The following is a 20,051-nucleotide window of genomic DNA, read 5'->3' as shown; positions in this document are numbered from 1 at the left end:
ACCTGAAACGTGAGATAAAGGTTGAGGGCGGTGGTATTGTCTCTTTTATGAATGTGTTTGTGCATGAGTGTCAGACCTTTAAAATCTGGTCTTTTCACTTCCTTTGCCAGTGACAAAAACGGTGTGTGCAGAGCAGTGTGACGGTCGATGCTTCGGGCCTTACGTCAGCGACTGCTGCCATCGCGAATGTGCCGGCGGCTGCTCGGGCCCCAAGGACACGGACTGCTTTGTATGTCAAACTGCACCCACACACACACACACACACACACACACCATTATTTACGTCTTAACTTCTCTACAATCTGCAAGTCCACATATTTTATGCAGCATCTGTTTGAATGATCCACTTTGTTTACCTGCTGATGAATTGTTTGCCATTTAAGAGGCTGTAAAAGTTTGGCGATGCCCATTAAAGAGCAAATTACTGATTAGGTGTTCCCCCTTTTATCCCCTCGAGTTCTTCCCGTTTCCTAAATTCATGGGGGGGCGCATGCCGTGCCAAAAACGATATTGCAGTTGTAATTCACAGGAAGACTCATCCAATTCAATTACTGGTGTTTCAGCCTGTGGCCACAGACGACGAGACACTTAAGAGGTTTATGGGAAAACATTTCACCATTTACATCATGGCTGCAGATCAATGGCTCCAATTTTTTTCCCATTTGGCATCCAGCGAGACAGGAGAGAGACGCCGCAATCCCATGTAAAAATGAATTGCAGCTGTAATACTCTTTCACCCGTAGTGGCTCATGAAGGAAGACCCCCCCCGTCTAAAATCTCCTCTGAATGCTTCGCTCCCATACACCTTTGGTTTTTATGTGCTTTCCACAGGCTTGCACCAACTTCAACGACAGCGGAGCGTGCGTGACCCAATGCCCGCAGCCGTTCGTGTACAACCCCACGTCTTTCCAGTTGGAGCACAACCCCAGGGCCAAGTACACCTATGGAGCTTTCTGTGTCAAGAAATGTCCCCGTAAGTCTGGGTGAACTCGTCTAAATACCACACTCATAATGATGCTCATAATTAGGTTTCATTGTTTGCACGCACAAGCATTCATCTTGTAATCTGCTCTGGAATTAGTTTTAAGATTATTATTTCATGTCAAGATAAATTAGTCAAATGTACACAAATTGTGTTTCTCTATTGGCATGTTGTTGCACCATCTGCTTCAGCTTCTGGTTGAAAAAGCAAATCTTAGCTCTTCCGTTCACGGTGATGGAGTCGAGCTACATCAACAGATTGGATTTTTAGATGTCACTTAACATCTAATGAACATGAACCACTGTTCAAAAGCATTTATTTGTCCCGTGAATATCCCTCTGCCATTGGTTTTGATCATTATAAAATTAAAATGAGGGCTGAGGGTCTTAAGGTACTTCCAGCCTGACCAACCATCCTAATTATTTTATTCTTTAATGCAAATAATTAGTTTGGTTCCTCAACGGACGCAGAAGAAACTGCCTCTGGACGCCATTGGAGGCATGTACAATCAATCCCAGCCAATGACGGTTGTTTCTTGCTGTTTCTGTAGACAACTTTGTGGTGGACCATAGCTCCTGCGTTCGGGCGTGCCCCAGCAACAAGATGGAAGTGGAGGAGAACCGAATCAAAATGTGCATCCCCTGTACCGACATCTGTCCGAAAGGTAAACCATCACTCCCGCTCCCGGCACGGTAAAACACAGACAGAGTTGTGACACAGCAGCCCTGTCACGTGAACGTAATCCCCAACTGGAACAGAAAATGACAGTACTTTGGTTGCATTTTTCAGTTTGGCACTGCATTAGCGGCTAATATTTGGATCATCATGAATACTGAAGCCTTAATGGCTTTGAATGACTTGGCGCTACATGGCGGTCTTTAATATTAAAGGGGACCTATTATGAAAAACATGTTTTTTCTTGCTTTAAAGGTATTGTGACATCATTTTTAACACTATTAAAAGTCTTGGCCAACATCCCTCAAATGTGTCTAAAAGAGTGTAACAAGAAAAACTTCACTCTAGTACTCTGTTCCTGGCTTTTTATGACAGTGTTTTTTTGCGCTGTGAAAAACGCTTCCTTTCCCCCCTTTCCTGTCAATCATTGCGCCGCTCCTCCTCCAAACCTCCTCCTCCAGCCATACGCTCACAGCGGCGTCGGAGAGTTAAGCCGGGAGCGACAGGCGAAGCATGCACGGAAAAGCAGCACGGCGAACCACAGCAAACAATCATAAAAATAAAGGCATGTAAATAAAGTGTCCTCTTATCTTAAGTCCAGTCAGTGGCCGCGGGTCTTCTTAGCAGTTTTCCTCCGGTGATGAGAACAAAAGAGGCTCTAAACAGCTCCGTGTTAAGCCTGATTTATGGTTCCGCGTTAAATCGACGCAGAGCCTACGCCGTAGGGTTCAGCGTACGGTGCGCGTCGCCGCGTAACCCTACGCCGTAGGCTCTACGTTGGTGTAACGCGGAACCATAAATCAGCCTTTATGGTGCGCTGGAGAGGAGCGGAGGCAGGGAACTGGGTGGAGGGGGCGGTGATTTAGCGGTTCTATACGTAACGACCCGCCAGCAAACCTGATGCGCCGTTTTTGCATAGTTATGCGGAAAATCCCAGAAAGCACACAATACACTGAATGTTAAAAGTTCGTTGTTTTTTGGGTGTAATTGATGTCAAGACACCCAACAAAACACAAAAAATCCAGAAAAATCTGTTTTTCATGTCACAATACCTTTAACATATATAAAGTGGTCTCCCGTCAGCCTGCCAACTCAGAGAAGGAGGAAAGCAACCAAATTCTGCAGTGTCTGTACAGCCGCCCGGATGATCCGTCCAGTGTGATGTGGATCTACGAGCCAATAAGATTCTGCTCCCTTTTGTTACGTAATGAAAATGTGATTTACATCGGTTGGCCTCCGATGTGTGAAACCACGCCCACAACTAACTCCGCCGGCCAGAGCTTCCGCCATTTTTTTGTAGCGGTGTATCGCGTCATTCAGGCAGCCAATCAGCCTCATTATCATAGCCCGCCCACTCAGAATCCTCATAGATAATGAGGTTAGAGAATGGGAAGATAAAGACATGGCTCAGAGGCTGAATTTCTAATTTATTTAGCAAAAACAATTAAAAGCTTGTTTTTAAGACATTCAAGGCCTGTTTAAAATATGTATTAGAAGCCATAATAGGTCCCCTTTAATAGTTGCTGTTATCACATTAGTTAGCATGAGCTTAGTCAAGTTACGGCAGCTGGTTCGTGATATCTGAAATAAGGTGGATGTCATGATCCATCTAACTTCCCAGCTTGTTTATTCTACTTAGTTACTGTTATTTTTCATTAACTGAGATTCAATTTCCAAAACCAGAACAAGACATGTTTCTTTGTTTCCAGGCCCACTCACTCCCTGTGGGACCAGCTGCCAGTTTCATTAAGGCACAAACACTTGCTCAGTTTTTAAGACTAAACTTAAGACTTGCCTTTTTTTCTAACAAAGCTTATTCTTAGGCATTTATTGTTCTCTTTGCGCTTCAAATGTTCTTGTATTTTGACTTTTTTTTTTTTTTTAAAGTGAGTACAATTCATAACCTGCAAGTATCATCTGCAAGGTATACTGAGTCGTACGGAAATTTTATTCTGAAATCAGTCATTCCACCTGCTTCCTCTGCTTCCTGACATTCTGCACCACATTAACTGTGTATACAAGAGCTTACAGAGTTAAACCTTTTAAATCTGATAGCTTTATGCAAACAGCGATGATATGGGATCAACAGGAGCCCACACGAATTACTTTAAAAGCTTTATGTGAAAAGTAATTTATATTCATAGGGCCCAGATTTGCCTTTTTATGCAACATTAAATGGACTATATCTGATTTACTTATTCCAATAAACTCAAACTCAAAATATCAACACCTTCAAATGTAAAGTAAGGTCATGTAATAACAACCCTGAGCCCCATCACCCCCCCTACCAGTGGCTTCACTTGAATACACTGCAAGGAATAGGTGTTTTGTTTAAATTATTTATTATTTAAAGGAAAGACTCTTGGATGCAGCTGCTCATTTTACCACTTTTCTTATTGGAACTATACACATCCCAATTGTATTACTTTCTGGAGCATGAGTATTGCATAAGTGAAGGTCAAATGTTTGATCCCAACAACAGTCGACATTTTAATTAACACAAACTAGTCTCATGATGAGAAACTGCTCTCACCTGCGCAGTAATTACAAGTCATTTTTCTACAAGAGCATCAGCTAAATGCCTAAAGTGTCTAATGTGGAATTAAACAGCATTAGTTCAATGCAAAATATTAGCCCCTTCATCAAATCGTTCTCACAAAGGTAACTGATCTGCCCTTTCTCTGGAGGGAAGGCAATCATTTTTTCCTTCAGGCTCCACATATGGGCTCTGGCAGCCATTGATTGGCTAATCTCTTGATTGCATCGTCACGTTGCAGGGAGGGGTTAATGAGGGGTAGCCCAAGGAACTGTGGGAAATGATAACAAATTAACATTTCAGATATAGAATTGGCTGGTATAAATCACTATCAAAAACTGGTTACACCACTTAATGCCAGCCTTATTCATCATCCCCCTCTCCTCTGTCAGAAATACTTGGCTCACACTAGGCTGGAAGTGTAATTAATGCAGATGTAATGAATTCATTATGGAGAGGAATTGGATGTAGATTGGCCTGTGCTTTCATCAAAAGAATTCCAATGCATGGAGAAGGGCCATGGCCTTGCCTGTGCACCAAAAGCTGACTTTATTTTCAAAAAAAGGAAGGAGGAAAATTGACGTGACAAATGGCTAATGGTAGTTTCTTAACATGAGGCCTCTGTTATCCAAGGACACTCTGGATATACGCTACCTTAATCCATATCTGAAATAACGGAGTGTTTTTGTTTTGCCAGTTTGTGATGGGATTGGGACGGGCAGTCTACAAGCGGCTCAAACGGTGGACGCCAGCAATATCGACAAATTTGTTAACTGCACCAAAATCAATGGCAACCTCATCTTCCTCATTACTGGCATTAAAGGGTGAGTGGTTTCAGTTTTTTGCCCGTCCTTTCACCAAGTGCTTGTGCAAGGGATTAATTGGTTTCTGTATGTTATCGTTGATATAAATATTAAGTGAAATACATGTTTAATTTTTTTTTATGAATATTTGCCATTCCACTTTGAAGCAAAACGTGTTTCACAGAAACGTCATCGTCCCATGAGAGACGGTTTATGCCATAATTCAAATTGGGGCAACTTTCTCGTCGCAGCTGAACTGTTTTTATAATTCCTTTGGGTAGTTTTACTTATTTGAAATTTCCTCATGAACAGCTTTTGTTTGAGGATTTTTTTTTTGTCCAAATTTCAAAACGTTTTGCGTCAAGCTCCAGTTACAATAATGTAAATGGTTCAAAACTAAAATCCTGTGTAGATACATTCAGGATAGAAAAAGGTCTTTATTGAGTCCAAAACCTCTGACAAAGGCTCTGACAAATGTGTGGAGTTATAATTATATATAATTTTGTTTTTTTCAAACTGAAGCTGTGCTCTAAAAATAGATTATTTTTGTGTTTGTGTTCTTTTTCAGGGACATGTATCATGGCATTGGACCTTTGGACCCTGATCGCCTCAATGTTTTCCGTACGGTGAAGGAGATCACAGGTGAAATGCCCTTGAAAACACAAACTGAACACAATTCCATTAGAACATGATGTCCGTGTGATCTTTTTGCACCCAGGCCAAGTTCAGACAACAGTATTTTCTCTGTTGTTTGGTCATTTTGACCAGATTTTACTCAGATTGAGCCCAAACAGATGATACTTTGTTTGAAATGCTCTCAGTGATGTTTCATGCAGGACTCCACAGTTGGACCTTTTTTCTTTGCTATAGTTCTGAGCTGAATTTGTTTCAGGGGCACAACTAAAATGTTTTGGGGTGAATCCAAAATCAGCATACGACTCAGTTACACACTTCCTCCTTTATAAGAAAACATGCTGCGTCATTCTGGAGAATTGCTGGTAGTTTCCTGCTAAAATGTTCTGAGGAAATGTGGTTATATAAAATTTTTATATCTGTGTTGATATATTTTATGAGTCGTGCTGTTTTTCTATGTTTGACCATGGTATCATGTTCGAACCAGTTTTATTGGTTTTTCCTGTGTATTTGACCCAAGCGCCAAGATTCTGATTCCCAGGTGGAGGCCGACTGCGGTTCCACCAATGGCCACTAGGGGCTAACTCCAAATGCAAGTCGCTCTCTATTGACAGCCATGTTAAAATATCCAACTTTGCAGCAGAAATCTTTATTGCCTGAGACAAAAAGCTAAAGTTAAAATTCATTACAACTGTACGGGGTGAGTTTTTCTGTTATATCAGTTAAAATAATATAAAGCAACAGATTTAATTAAGTAATTAGAAGTGGGGACTTGATTGGCGGCAGGCACAGGCAATGGCTGGCGGTCCGTCAGTTTTTCTACTCAACACTGCTGACTTTTGAACGGAATGGGTCAAACCCCAGTAGCAGGAGGCCAAGTGGCCTCTGGAACCTCTGGACCTCGGCCAGTTCTTGATTCAGCTCTGGCATTGCTTTCAGAAGCATCTCTTGAAATGAGGATGTTTGGACAGATTAGATAAGAATGAATGTGAAGTAATAATGGTTAGCCTTAAAGGTTAGAATGAGCTAAGTCAGCCAAGCTAAAATGGTTAACTGTCCCAGTCAGCGTCCCAGGCACATTCGTCCCGTACACTTGCAACATGGCACCATGCAGTTGAAGTAAATAGAAGTTTCAAAAAAACACTCTTCAGAAAACCTTTGGGGGAATCACAGGGCATGAGTTTCAGTTCTTTTACAGTCTGTGTTTTGACCACACCAAGCACAGAAAATCCAGATCATTGTACTCATCTTTTCATTGTATTTCAAACAATTTAGGATGACATCACACACTTCCACTCTCACTCACTCACAGACCTCGTGTCTGAAATACTTATGTCCACAGTTATACAGTTTTATATCCAAATGCAAAACCTTTTTCATCCCCACTAAATGAGAAACCAGTGTCCGTGAAACGTGTCCCGCCTCCCCAACTGTAAATTATCAAGTGAAAATCTCTCCAACTCAAACCAAAAGAACGACAAGTGAAACTGAAAAGACCATTTGAAAAGCAGAAGTGTTTAAAAATGTTCAGTTTAATGTCCTGGTTATGGATTCTGGGTTTTGGTTTTCAGATTTTGGATGTAATCCCCAATATTCCCACCATTCACTAAAAAGTGATTGGTCCACACATAACTCAGATGTTCCTTTGACCACTAACATTTTTATGCAACTTGAAGATTTGGCTTTTAACGTGAACCTGCATGAGATGAAAGCTGAGTTTTCTTAATCTCTTAAATTTGCTCTGGTGGATACGATGTTACTGTGCACTTGTGTGCATGGCTTGATTGTTATACACGTTTCACTGTGTTGCCACGTGTGTTTGCTCCTGTGCTATTAAAAGCTTTAAAGGATGAGCACTACCTCATATACAAACCCTTTTGTCAAATTAACCCGCGACTTGCAGTTGAGCCAAACAGCTAATGGAGTGAAACAGCATTTTCATAATGAAAGTCTAAGCAATAAGAAAGAGCAATGGCCGTTCTATCCCAGTCATTTCCTGTTCCATCCCTGTTAATGCCGCTTCCGCAGATGCTGATGTCGTATAATCTGTCATTAGAGACTAGTGCAACCGGACAAATGTGGAATATTAAATCCATTCTTTTAATTAGCGTATGTTGTCTTCTCCCTGCACATTTCCTACAAAGATTGGACTCATGCTTGAACTTCACAGAGGCAGTGGATCTCCAACTACTGAACTGTATTTCTTTGCTTGGTATTCTTAAGTTTCTACATCAAATACCCCTTATTCTTATTTTCCTTGTTCCACTTTGTCTCTTATCATTTTTACTGAGAAAAAACTTGAGTTATAACTCTCTGATGTGTTTTAGGTTTCCTGAACATCCAGTCTTGGCCAGAAAACATGACTGATCTGAGTGTTTTTTCCAACCTGGCAACCATCGGAGGCAGATCCCTATACAGGTATGAGTAAAGGCACCCACTCAGACTCAGGGACACAATGTGAGTACATTATGACGGAGATAAGTGGGGATGACAGTAATGACTACAATGATGATTACTTTTTTAAATGGCATTACTCACTGCTCATTCATCATGAGTAGAAATGGTTCAGTTCGATGTCATCTTTACCAACTCTGAATCCAAATCGCATTGCAGGTATATCACTCACACACGTGCACATGTTCTTACGTAATCATCTGTCTTTGTTCGGAGAGTAGCATCTAATTTCTCTTTGAGCCAACAGTTGATCTAACTTTGTGCAGAAGCTCTTTGAAGCTTAACCGTCGCTCAGCTTTGATTAGTTTTATTAACCGGTTCTGTGAGTGGCAGATCCAGGGGATAACTCTGCCAAAGTATGTCGGCCGTTTACCTCTTAACCTCCCTTTCTCTATCATTTAAAAAAAAAATCTTGTCCTACACTTTGATTTCCTTCTCATTTATATTATTTGTATTTCAAATCCTTTTCAAATTTCTTAATTCTTCCTCCCCTTTCCTTTCTCTCCTGTTTTAAGCTCTTTACAAATGTACCTCCGTGCTTTCATCTTTTGCTTTTAAATCCTTTAAGTGGCCATATTATGCTCTTTTTCAGACATCTAATTTAAACCTGTGATACCTTTGGAGTAGTTTTGGAGTTATCATAACTCTAAAAGCCAGAAATTATTATTCCACAAACTTTCTCTGAACATGAGCAGATTAACGTATCAGCGCTATAGTATGGACTTTTAAGTGATCTCAACGCAAGTTTCAGCAAGAATCAAACTCAAAACATGAAAGTGGACAGCACAAGAAACCAGAACACCAAAGACTACAGGTGGACATCTCTTTTCATGACATTCTGTCCGTACTTCCTTCTTTTGTTTAACCTTTTTATAAAGTTTGTTACTTTTCAGTCACTCACCATCCACAAAAATGCTTTTCTGTATATTAAAGTGCTAATCTGTGTGGATGTTGGAAGTGCAGTAAAATGCCAAATCAGAAAATCAAGAAAATTTGAGTTTGACGGTTTTTTTGGGGTATGAAAATCATAATATGACCCCTGGTGTTCAATGCAAGAAGGTACAGTTCTTCAAAAGTGGGTGGGATTGATATTCATGATGTAAGTATTGCTGCCAACTCCTTGCTGCCGTACAGCAACCATTCTTATAAGAACCCACACTTGTAGCCGCCACAATTACACAAGATTTTTTCACCTTGCTAGTTATCCATGTTGTGACAGCTAACATCAGATGCTATCACAGTGTACACGTTCTCTCAAAAACTCCATCTAATGAGGAAAATAATGCACAGAAAGAGACAAGTGGGAGGAGTTTCCTAACTATGTCAGGGATAACAGATTTATGGATGAATCTCGTGAAAAGAGAGTGGAAATGGGTCATTATCCTGCAAACTTTTAACTTTGTTTATGAAACAGTTGTCTTTGAAATGTAACCATCAAACAAATCCAATCAAACACACACTGCCCTGGAAGAACAAATTGCATACAGAGAGCTAGATTTGACCAACATTCCCTCACAACCTTAAAACAAAAAAAGAAAAGGACAAAAAAAAGCATTTTGGAAAGAAAAACGAGCAGATCCACCATGATTGAAAACATATTTGAATCTTGCTGGGTAAATGTAAGATTTTGCTTTTAACTACTGGCGGTAGGCTGCCTGAAAAATATGACCATAAAAGGAAGTTCCTCCATCTTTGATGTCATTGAGAGCTGATGTTAGAAAAAACACAAATAAGAAAACATGAAAAAGCACAATATGGCTATTTTACTCTCCTCCTGTCTCTTTCAATATGTATATATATATATATATATATATATATATATATATATATATATATATATATATATATATATATATATATATATTTCTTACTCCTTTTGTCCCTGTGTATCGTCTTTTGCAGCGGAAGCGGCATCTCTCTTTTGATCCTGAAGCAGCGTTGGATCTCCTCCCTCCAGTTCCAGTCATTAAATGAGATCAGTGCTGGGAACGTCTACATCTTCAACAACAGCCGTCTCTGCTTCTACAACACCGTGAACTGGACGTCACTCTTCAGGACCCAAAGCCAAAAGTTCCTGATCCGCAACAACCAAGATCCAAAGGAATGCAGTGAGTAGTGTCGTTGGAAGAATTTAACCAAAGCAATACTTGGCAGTTAGGTAGATGTACTCTGAATTTAGATGTAGATACATTCTGATTGAAGAATAGGACCAGTCTCTTAAAATATTGGCAGTCAAAAGGCGTCGTCTTCTGGTGTTTGGGATGGTTACCTCCAAAGAACAACCATCACTGCCTTGAATCTTAATGTTTTCACAGGCAAAAATATTTCACCTGAAAGGACCATCTATCACATTATTAAGAACTTTAAACAGAGAGGTTGAACTGTTATTAAAAGTTACGGCGAGCATAGAAAGCCATCATCTCTGAGCTCTGATGCCAGGGATTCACCATGGCAACACAGTCAGCGGAAATGATCTTCTTGTTTTAGTCCGTTAGAACTGAACACATTAGTGTAATCATGTCACGAACACAAGCACATATTCAGACAAGAATGTAAACTGTTGCACGGAAGGAGATTGTTGACGTTGGGAATAATTGCAGAGCGAGTGAATGTGTAGACGAATTAAAACATTTAACGACGGTTTCGTATGAATGACAAATGAATGTAGCATAATCATGTAGATGCAATCCTGGTGGTGGAAAAAATAAAAAAGTTAAAACGGTTGAAAATGATGGAGGCTAAAACATATGCAGACAGGCAGCTCAACTGTAACAGACTCTGTTGTATTCACGTTAAAATAATATTTTGGATGAATGGAAAAATTGAAAGATCAATCATTCAAGATGGAAAATATGAGGGCATTCAGTCACACTGATAAATACTAAAAGGGACATTTCTTTACTCACAAGTCTGAGCAGGAAACTAATTATTTTGAGCAATTAATGTTATCGACGTTTAAATCGTGTTAATACTACTTGATTTTGTGGCTGCTGGAAAAACAATAAAACGTATGGGGGGGTCTTATGAGTCGGTCACTTTTCTCTCAGCTCTGCATCGCTCCCTTTCTAATGTTATATAGTATGTTCACTACCCACGTCGTTATCAACAAAACTGACATGTGCATTAGTTTATACAGTTAATAACCAAAGGTATTTCCTGTGAAGTATGAACATATGTGATATTTGTGATGCAAACAAGGATAAGGTTATATAGGCTGACTTTGACCAAAAAAAGGTCCAAATAGTCAGTTACTACGGTAACAGAATACGAGTTACTGTACCTTGCTTCCTGAAACGGGCTCAGCTGAACCCTCTTGTTTGGGGTTAAGTAACCTCGTGTTGTGAAACGGACCCCGGGAGACACCAGGAGGGTTTACTGGAGTCGTGTCACCGTGATGCCAGCTGGTGGATCTAGACGCATGACATATATGAAGACGTGAACAGGGGTTTCGAGTAAAAGGGGGATTGCAAATAAGCATGAGTGCCCTAAAGTCATTGTTCAGGAATTCTAGAAAACACATATTTAGTAGTAGAAACAATGAGCGCTACCATGGGTCCTGCATCATACCAACAGTGAAGCGTCCATGTCTGGGGTTGCCTCTGGTCTAAGGGAGAGACTTCAGGATTGGTTTTACATGATAACACTGGTTACAAAGGCATTCAGAGATCATGGCAGTTCAAAGGAGAAGCTCTCAATCCTCTAAACGCAAGCGAACAAGCAGAATCGTATCAAATGTGGTGGAAGCAAGACGCCAGCAAGGTCAACACTGAAGATATGAACTCTCTGAATAAATTAGTTGATATGATAATGAAAGACTTTTACACTTCTGAAATTCTTCTACATGTTCTCCAGTATACCATGAAAAGAAGAATACTTAAGCAGCAATATTAGCATAAAACAACATTCATATCATGCCTAAAGTTTTGACTTTGACTTTGACTTTGTGCTATCACACCAAGTAGTCGCTAGTTTCCCTTTATTGTTTTAAATTAAAGTTTTAAATCAGAATTTTGATTATTCTCCAGAGGATTTCCCCGATACAGGCTCAAAAGGCTCAGTTAACGATGAAGTGCATGAATCTGCAATACCACACTTGGCCACTAGGAACTAGTGCTTAAATACCTCCAACTTTCACAGATACTTTTATGAGTTTTCTCATTAAATTCCAAGTCAATGCACATACTTTTGACGGAACAAATATATAACCTGAAATATCAGCTCCAATAGCCTTATTTTGCCAAAATTTAAGTGAGCTCACACACTTCTCAAGTCTGTTCTTAACATACAGGCTGTTTAACAAAACTCATCCATTGTGTGTGCTCTTTTTAAATAGGATAGGATTTGGATGTACTGGTGAAATGAGAAATATTAAACCTTGATTGCACGAGTCTGCTGATTAACACACACACACACACATATACACAGCCATTTTTTATCTGAGCACCCATGCAACAATAACCAGACACCTATCCGGCACCTGTGTTGTCTTATTTTCTCTACTCTAGCGCTCTAATTAATTCCAAACTTTGATTCGTCTCATATCTCTGCAAATCCAGGCTCTGCCTCAGCCCCACACACCCTGAAATGCTCGTTTCCAAGGCGACCGTGTTACCAGCGTCTTTCACTACTTGGCCATGAAAGCCCTTATTCAGGTCCCCAGTGAAACTTAATGCACTGAAGTGGGTTAAAGTCACTGCCAGGACTGGAACTGGAGGCCCGACGGAAAAACTAATAGATCAGTGCGCCACATATTCTGGTTTTATTATTCATCAGTATGCATTGCGATGATTTTAGCTGCAGTATTTGTTAAACGAGTTACTTAGTTGTTTCTTTTTCTCCAGTATTGCATGTACCGAGGTAAGTAGGCTGTCATAGCTTTTCTTGGCCCTGCAGCGCTGCAGTTGATATCATTAGCTGGTTAATCAGTGCAGGGTGTCTGTGTGTTAAAGATCGATCGACAGGGACCTTACACAGACCTCTTCATTAGTCCGCACTCACTGTCTACCATTGATTGCTCTGCTTGTGACAGAGGGTCCGGCCCCCACCAGGCAGCACTCTTGGGTGCGAGTGTCACTCACTGGACGGAGGCGACTGCAAGTCTGATGAACGGCATTGATTGTTGTAGTCCAACTGGGGTGGGGGGGGGGACCTCAGGGTACTGGTTGGAGTGCTCTTTAATAGCAGAGTTGTGGAGAATGCCACTGTTTACTCACACAGCTGAGCAGCCTGCAGTCAGGCCAGCACAGGGAATTGCAAGCATATATTTCATATACTGTCACAAATAAAAAAAAGCATACTAATACAGTACCAGTAGGCTGCAGCCAGTTGCAGCTGATCATCAGCCCTTGATGGTTTATAGCCGATGTTTGGTCAGTTTGGTTGTCTGGAGCACACAGGTGAGCGTTAACAGTGCCAAGAGGGAAATACATCAGCAATTTACTTTGAAAAGCAATTGTTCCTGCAGATCAATGTGAAAAGGGTTATTATTGCATCCCCTAACTAACTTGGAGTTCATTGTGCTACAGTGAAATTCGATTAATCAGAAGTATGGCAGCATTCAGGAAGGTTGCCAATCTTCCCAGGATTGGACATTCCAAGAAATTCAATTAAAATGTCAGACTGTGCAGTACTCAGATGAAAAGAAGAAGAAGAGAATAACGAGCTAAATCTCAGATAAATGTTAGAGCTGGGAATTTTTTTTTTAAGGATTATCAGAAGAAAAAAAAAAACCCTCCTCTGACTAAGAAGATCATGGAAGTACAAATGAGGTTCAAACATCTGGACAGACTACAAGCTTCATGGGTATTATCCTGTCCACATTTGGCACAGATGTAGAGTTGTTCCGCCTTCATGTCCAGAACCATGTCTGCAGAAACCCAAACAGCAGCAGACACAACTGTCAAAGTATTGTTGCCGAAGGTGGCCATACAAGATGTAGATGTTGAAATAATTATTTTTTTAAATTTTTTTTTTATTTCGAACATATGTTCGAAAAAAAGGAGTAGGAAGAAGTATACACTTTTTCCTAGTTCCTACCCCTTTATAACTCTATTATTATATCTACACAGTATCCATATAAATATAATCTATATAAATACTACGTAAACATGCCTATTATTACATAATTATCCATATAAGTATATAGAAAATATAAATATTACATAAATATTATATCAATATCTAGAAAATACAAATATTATATAAATCTATATAAATATACACTATATAAACTACATACATATCCCTATAAATATATATGTGCAGACATACCCAATAAATATATAACATATATTACATAATTATAACTATCCCTCTCAACATATAATATATACTACATAAATATTCACATAAATATCTAAACATATCTTAAACAAGTATAATATACCATTTTTCCCTATTGTATTTGTTTCTCACACTCCTCGTTAACCCATTTCCTCTTCCATTTACCTGTTTATAAATATTTTTTTGTATTTCTTTTTAAACAGATTTATGTTATTACTGTGTTTCATTTCCTGCTCCAAACTGTTCCACAGTCACTCCACAGTTCCATATGCTCATGCTGCACATTGTTGTTCCTACTTTGTTTTCTAAAATGTAGTTCTCCCCTTTGATTATAGCCCCTTTCTCTTTCTGTGAACATTCCTCTGATATTTTTTGGTAGTAGATTATTCCTTGCTTTGAACATTATTTGCGCTGTTTTGTATTTAACCAGATCCATAAATTTCAGTGTGTGTGATTTTATAAACACTGGGTTTGTGTGTTTCTCTGTATCCTGCATTGCTTATTGTCCTTATGGCTTTTTTCTGAAGTAAATAAATGGTTAATACTGAGACCCATTACAATCCAATTATTTTTATCAGGGTATTAATAAAGAAGGTGCTTTTATGACTGTATGTTCACATATATGTATCCTTTTACGCTCATGTCCTTACTCTCTATCTCTTACAGATCACCAGCGAATGGTTTGCGATGGAATGTGTTCAGACGACGGGTGCTGGGGCCCGGGGCCCGACCAGTGTCTCTCCTGCCGCTTTTTCAAACGAGGCCGCACCTGCGTCGAGTCCTGCAACCTCTTTGACGGGTGAGTTTCACACGAGTCGGGGGTCTTTAAGGGTTTTTAGGACTAAGAAACTTGGGAAGCTGCGTTAACTCCTCAGCAGAGAGCAGTGTGTGAAAGGGAGAGGGTTTAATGTGTCAGAATAAAGTCAAAATATCCTCAAGAGCTCTGGAGTAGAATCTAATGGCTGATTGGCATTAATGTAATAAACCGCTGAGGACTTTCACAGAGAAGTCAAAGGAAAACTTGCCTCCACATTGCAATCCGTCATCTGAAATTGATCCAGATATATTGTCGAACAGAGATGAGTGTTTACTGCTCTGAGCTGCAAAAGGACTGAAATGTGAAACTAGGGCTGTTCGATTAATCGATTTTAAATCGTAATCGCGATTATGTAATTAGAACGATGTTAAAACGTGAAAATCGTAAAATCAAATTTTTTTTTTTTTTTTTTTTTTATTTTTTTTTTTTTATAACCTTGTCTGCACACATATTAATGATTGATACCATATTAATGATTGATGGAAATACCTCTCAATACCTGCGACAAGTGCCCCATCGGAGAGGCTCTTTAGTGTAGGAGGGGGCGTTGTAACATGCCACCGGGTAGACCGGCTCGTGTTCCTTGCAAAAAACTTGCAAATGTGAATAGCAAATGTAATGAGTGACATTACACACCTCTACCTCCTTCATGGGTTGCATTATTATTTAGCATGCAAAGACCCAGTTTAGTTTAATTAGAAAATGTCTTGTTTTATTTAATTGGAAATATAACTTACTGTATTTTTGCAAGTGCTGATTTGCTGATAAAACTTTATATTTTATTATATTTTTTAAAACTATTTTTCAACTTATTTTACAGAGTTTTGCACTTTATTCATTCATTTTTGGTTTAATAAGAGCAAAGTTTGCACTTAAAGCCCAATGGGGCAAATGTTCAATAAAAAAACAGCATATTTGAAATCATTTCTTTGCCTTTTGTCAATTCACAAAATAATCGTAATCGTAATCGAAAATCGGATTTTGAGAGAAAAAAATCGAGATTTTATTTTTAGGCAAAATCGAACAGCCCTATGTGAAACAAAGCTTTTGAGTGTCCACTGACCTTCAGTTTTCACTGCGAGTGATTTCAATCAGACTGTCTTTTTTTTAATTGCCCTTTTTTGCAAGAATTTGGCTGAAGACGTAGCTGCTTGACAGCAGTCGCACCGACGTGCACTTACAACTCAAGCAGTTTTTTTAGCTGTGTGTTTTAGTTGCCAAGATGCACATAAAAAGAATATCACCTGGGGGAGAAAAAGCAGATTTGTAGATGGAGCTCCTCTTGAATGAATCTTGATCGGATGAGAAAACGTTGCACTGGCAGCCCTGTGCCATAAGATAAATGACTATTTTTTTTCCTTTTCTTTTTTTAAGCCAGCAGTGACGTAAAGCTTTTCCCCCGCGGGGTAGAAGAGAGGAATGCATGTGTGCAGGAGCGGGCTTCGTACAGCGAGCAGCCCTCCGTCGTGCTGACTTGTTGCTGGTCGTTTCCTGTGCTGGTAGTGGGAGGGAGGCTTTGAAGTTGGCCTGGAAACAGCTCATAGCGAGGGCTTTGAAGGAGATGATGGAGAGGCGCGTGGCAGGGATTTTGTGGAGCACGCTTGTTTCCTCCACTGTAAATACAGTTGGTGTCTGATGAATCACGACTAATATTCATCAGGCTCCAACAAGAACAGCTTCAATTTTCTAAACTCCTGTCATCGTGACAGAGATCAGCAAGAGAGCATTGCATTTAGGTTCAAGGCTACTTTCTTTCAAATTGCAAAAGAAGACACTGGTAGGACGTCTAGTCACAGTGCTTTTCCAGTTAAAAATGTGAATGAGACTAAAGTGTATATTAAAAATTGATATGCAAGGCTTCAAATAACGTCCCTTAAATGATTCAAACATGCATGAACCATCATTAGATCCCAAACTACTGATGCTCTGCTTCAGATGGGGCCTCTTTAAGCTTGATATCAGTCTGAGTTAATGAGTTCATTACAGTTTTAAGACTCAGTTTGGCACTTTCTAAACAAAAACCCCAACTCAGAAAAAGATGGGGACTGTATGGAAAATGACATATATGTAGTCAATGAAACAGTTCTAATACTGTTGATCAGAAATAGAAAACAGATTTGCTCTTTCCATTGATCGGAGTAACAGCTGGAACTTTGATAAATTGGTGAGAGACAGATGTGTCGTCGTCATCTACTTTAGACATAGTGATGCCGTTTTAGGACTTTCACACGTCAACCCAGCAGACCGGCTTTTATTTGGCTCCTTCCACAGGATGCACGATAAAAGTAATTCTAGATGCTGTGATAAATAATTTCAGCTTTCAAAGTATTCAAGTTTTATGTGGTTGGTTTCAACTGTTGGACCGTTAGGAGGCTTATTTTGTTTATGGAAGAACTCCATGACCTGGAATAGGAAGAAGCTGGTGTAAATAACAGATGGATGGAGACACAGAAAGGCCTAGAGGTATTTGGACAATAGCTGTGAAGTGAAAGTGAAAGATGCTGAAAGGAAACATAAATCTATCAATGATGGGAAAACCCCAATATGGATACTCTTTAAAAAAAAATAAAGCAAGCACTGGTGAAGTCAACAATATCAAAATACCTGAAAAAATATTGAAGATGTCAAATGTGGATGAAAAATAAAACTTCCTTCACGATCAGACATTAAAAATGTTTTGGAGAAGTTGTGTGCATCGTTGTCAACATGTATAATCAAAAGAGATGCTGTCATGAATATAAATCCAGAGGTTTAACAACTGAAGAACAGGGAAGTCAGATTAGATTCTGCCATAAAATGGCTAAAAGATAGATCTCAAGCTAAATTGTAAATGCTATATTTTTGTGAAACCCCATCCATTAAAAGAGACATTTTACACTTTGGTAACATCTTGATTAGATGAATTCAGATTAATTGTGGTGGTATAAAGGCAAAATCATAAAGATTCTGTCATCGTCTAAACGCAACAGAATATCAACTCCATAAATCTTAAATGAGGAAATTATCATTCATGTTACATATGCTTTCATTATTTTACAACCAATATCGTATAAATGATATAAAAAACTCAAAATTATGAGGTTATTTAACTCTCTTTCAAGAAAACTACCAGCAACAGTAACAGTAGTGCATCATCTGCATAAAGATTCACCTTGAAAAGGTTCTTACAGATTTTTCCTCGTCTCTTTAACCCTAAATATCTGGTTTAAAAAGGGGTAATACTTAGTGATGCACCGAAATGAAAATTTGTGGCCGAAACCGAAACCGAAAATAATAATAAACACTTTGCCGAATACCGAACAATACCGAACATGGTTCTTCAGCAGTTTTTCATTTATTTTGCCAATTTTTTCATCATTGCATAAATCAAATAAATTTGATTTAGGCATGCTTTTCAAAGAAAAAAATCTTTTACAAAATTACAAGGTAGAAAATATTTATTGACCATAAAAAAATGACATTTTTTAAATTTCCCAGCATTATGTTGTTTTGGTTCCACCTCCTGGTGAATGTTAGGTAAAATTCTTATGGGGTTAGTTTTTGGTTGGCCAACGACTTATTACGGGAGCGGCCAGTCTATTAGGTCAAATTCTTATGGGGTTAGTTTTTGGTTGGCCAACGATTTATGTAGTGCGCAACGTTACGGGACGGAGCGGCCAGTCTATTTCCTTATATTACAACGCCGTTATTGTTCGGTTTTTTTCCCCACTTATTCCACCGAACACCGAAAGTGTTTTTTTACCATTTTCGGCCGAACAATTTCGGTTACCGAACAATCGGTGCATCACTAGTAATACTCCTATTTCTCTGTGATAAGAATTGAAAAGATGAGTCTGGTCTACTTCATGTTAGCCATTTTCAACTCAACCTTATTGTCTATTAGGGGTTGTTTTGTATTAACTTAACTTATACTGAATTCTGAACGTATGGGAGTGTCTATCTCTAAAGAATTTAGTGTTTGCTCATTAAAAAATGTTTTCAGGGTGGTGATTTTGAACCTTTAAGATTCATCGTCTTGTTCAATTTTTCCATTCTTAATGAGAAAAGGCACTAATTCCCTTTAGTTTATAAGTCTGTTGAATAAAACAAAAGGAGAGCAAAGGCGTGCAAGAGGGGAAATGAAAAAAAAACATTGAGATGGCGTCCGTTGGGGTTGGTGGAGGAGGGGAGGAGGGGAGGAGGGAGTTAGGGAGGTGTTGAAAGTGCTTAATTAAAAAAGTTCTTCTGGTGGGTTGACCATGCTGGATGTTTTGAGGTCTGAATGGTAGCCACATTGCTGCTTAAATTCCTGCTAAAACAGGGCTAATCCCCCATCAGGCCGTCCCCCAACGGGCCCTTGGCACACACTTCCAGCCGTGAAGGGGGCCAATCAGGAGGAACGGCTTTGACAGAATGGAAATGACCCTAGAGAGCAACACTGCAGAGGTCTTTGTCTCCCATGCCTGGGCATTTTCTAAAGGATTCCCTTGGACAGAGCTTCCAGGAGGGAAATCTAATTTATTTTGGAGAAAGAGGCAGATAAATTAGGGAGAAATGTAACTGGACTCTCCTTTGAGTCCCTTGTAAGTATTTTTAATAATCACACAATGTGCACATATGGTATTTTTATAGCTCCTGCTGTGATCGGAACAAACCAACAGAACCACTTTTTTTCTTTTATCTTCACTTTTGTCTCCCGTTATGTGATGCACTTGAAATCCTGAGCATCGGAGTGTGTCTTTTCTTTTTCATTGCTTTTAGAAATACTAAAATATTTTTTGTCCAGTATTCCCCACACGAAAATTCAGAAAACACACATACCCCGCAGGAGATGTGAGTTTCTCAGTGTCAGAACGTATAAAATCAGCTCACAAGGAGAAATCAGTGGAC

General features: G+C 39.3%; 1 protein-coding gene across 1 annotated transcript in view; it reads left to right on the top strand.

Moving 5' to 3' along the window:
* The window catches only part of LOC133424882 (receptor tyrosine-protein kinase erbB-4-like), a 382,181-nt gene that overhangs the window by 259,441 nt on the left and 102,689 nt on the right, over positions 1-20,051 (top strand). Inside the window, exons 6-13 of the mRNA XM_061715451.1 lie at positions 111-229; positions 832-973; positions 1,533-1,646; positions 4,891-5,017; positions 5,565-5,638; positions 7,957-8,047; positions 9,986-10,191; positions 15,032-15,164. Of these exons, the coding sequence (XP_061571435.1) occupies positions 111-229; positions 832-973; positions 1,533-1,646; positions 4,891-5,017; positions 5,565-5,638; positions 7,957-8,047; positions 9,986-10,191; positions 15,032-15,164 (1,006 nt within the window). The remainder of the gene's footprint in view (positions 1-110; positions 230-831; positions 974-1,532; positions 1,647-4,890; positions 5,018-5,564; positions 5,639-7,956; positions 8,048-9,985; positions 10,192-15,031; positions 15,165-20,051) is intronic.

This window comes from Cololabis saira, chromosome 24 (assembly GCF_033807715.1).
Source record: "Cololabis saira isolate AMF1-May2022 chromosome 24, fColSai1.1, whole genome shotgun sequence".
NCBI classification, from domain to species: domain Eukaryota; kingdom Metazoa; phylum Chordata; class Actinopteri; order Beloniformes; family Belonidae; genus Cololabis; species Cololabis saira.
Note: the sequence above shows the minus strand (reverse complement) of the source record. Positions and strands in the feature narration are given on the sequence as shown.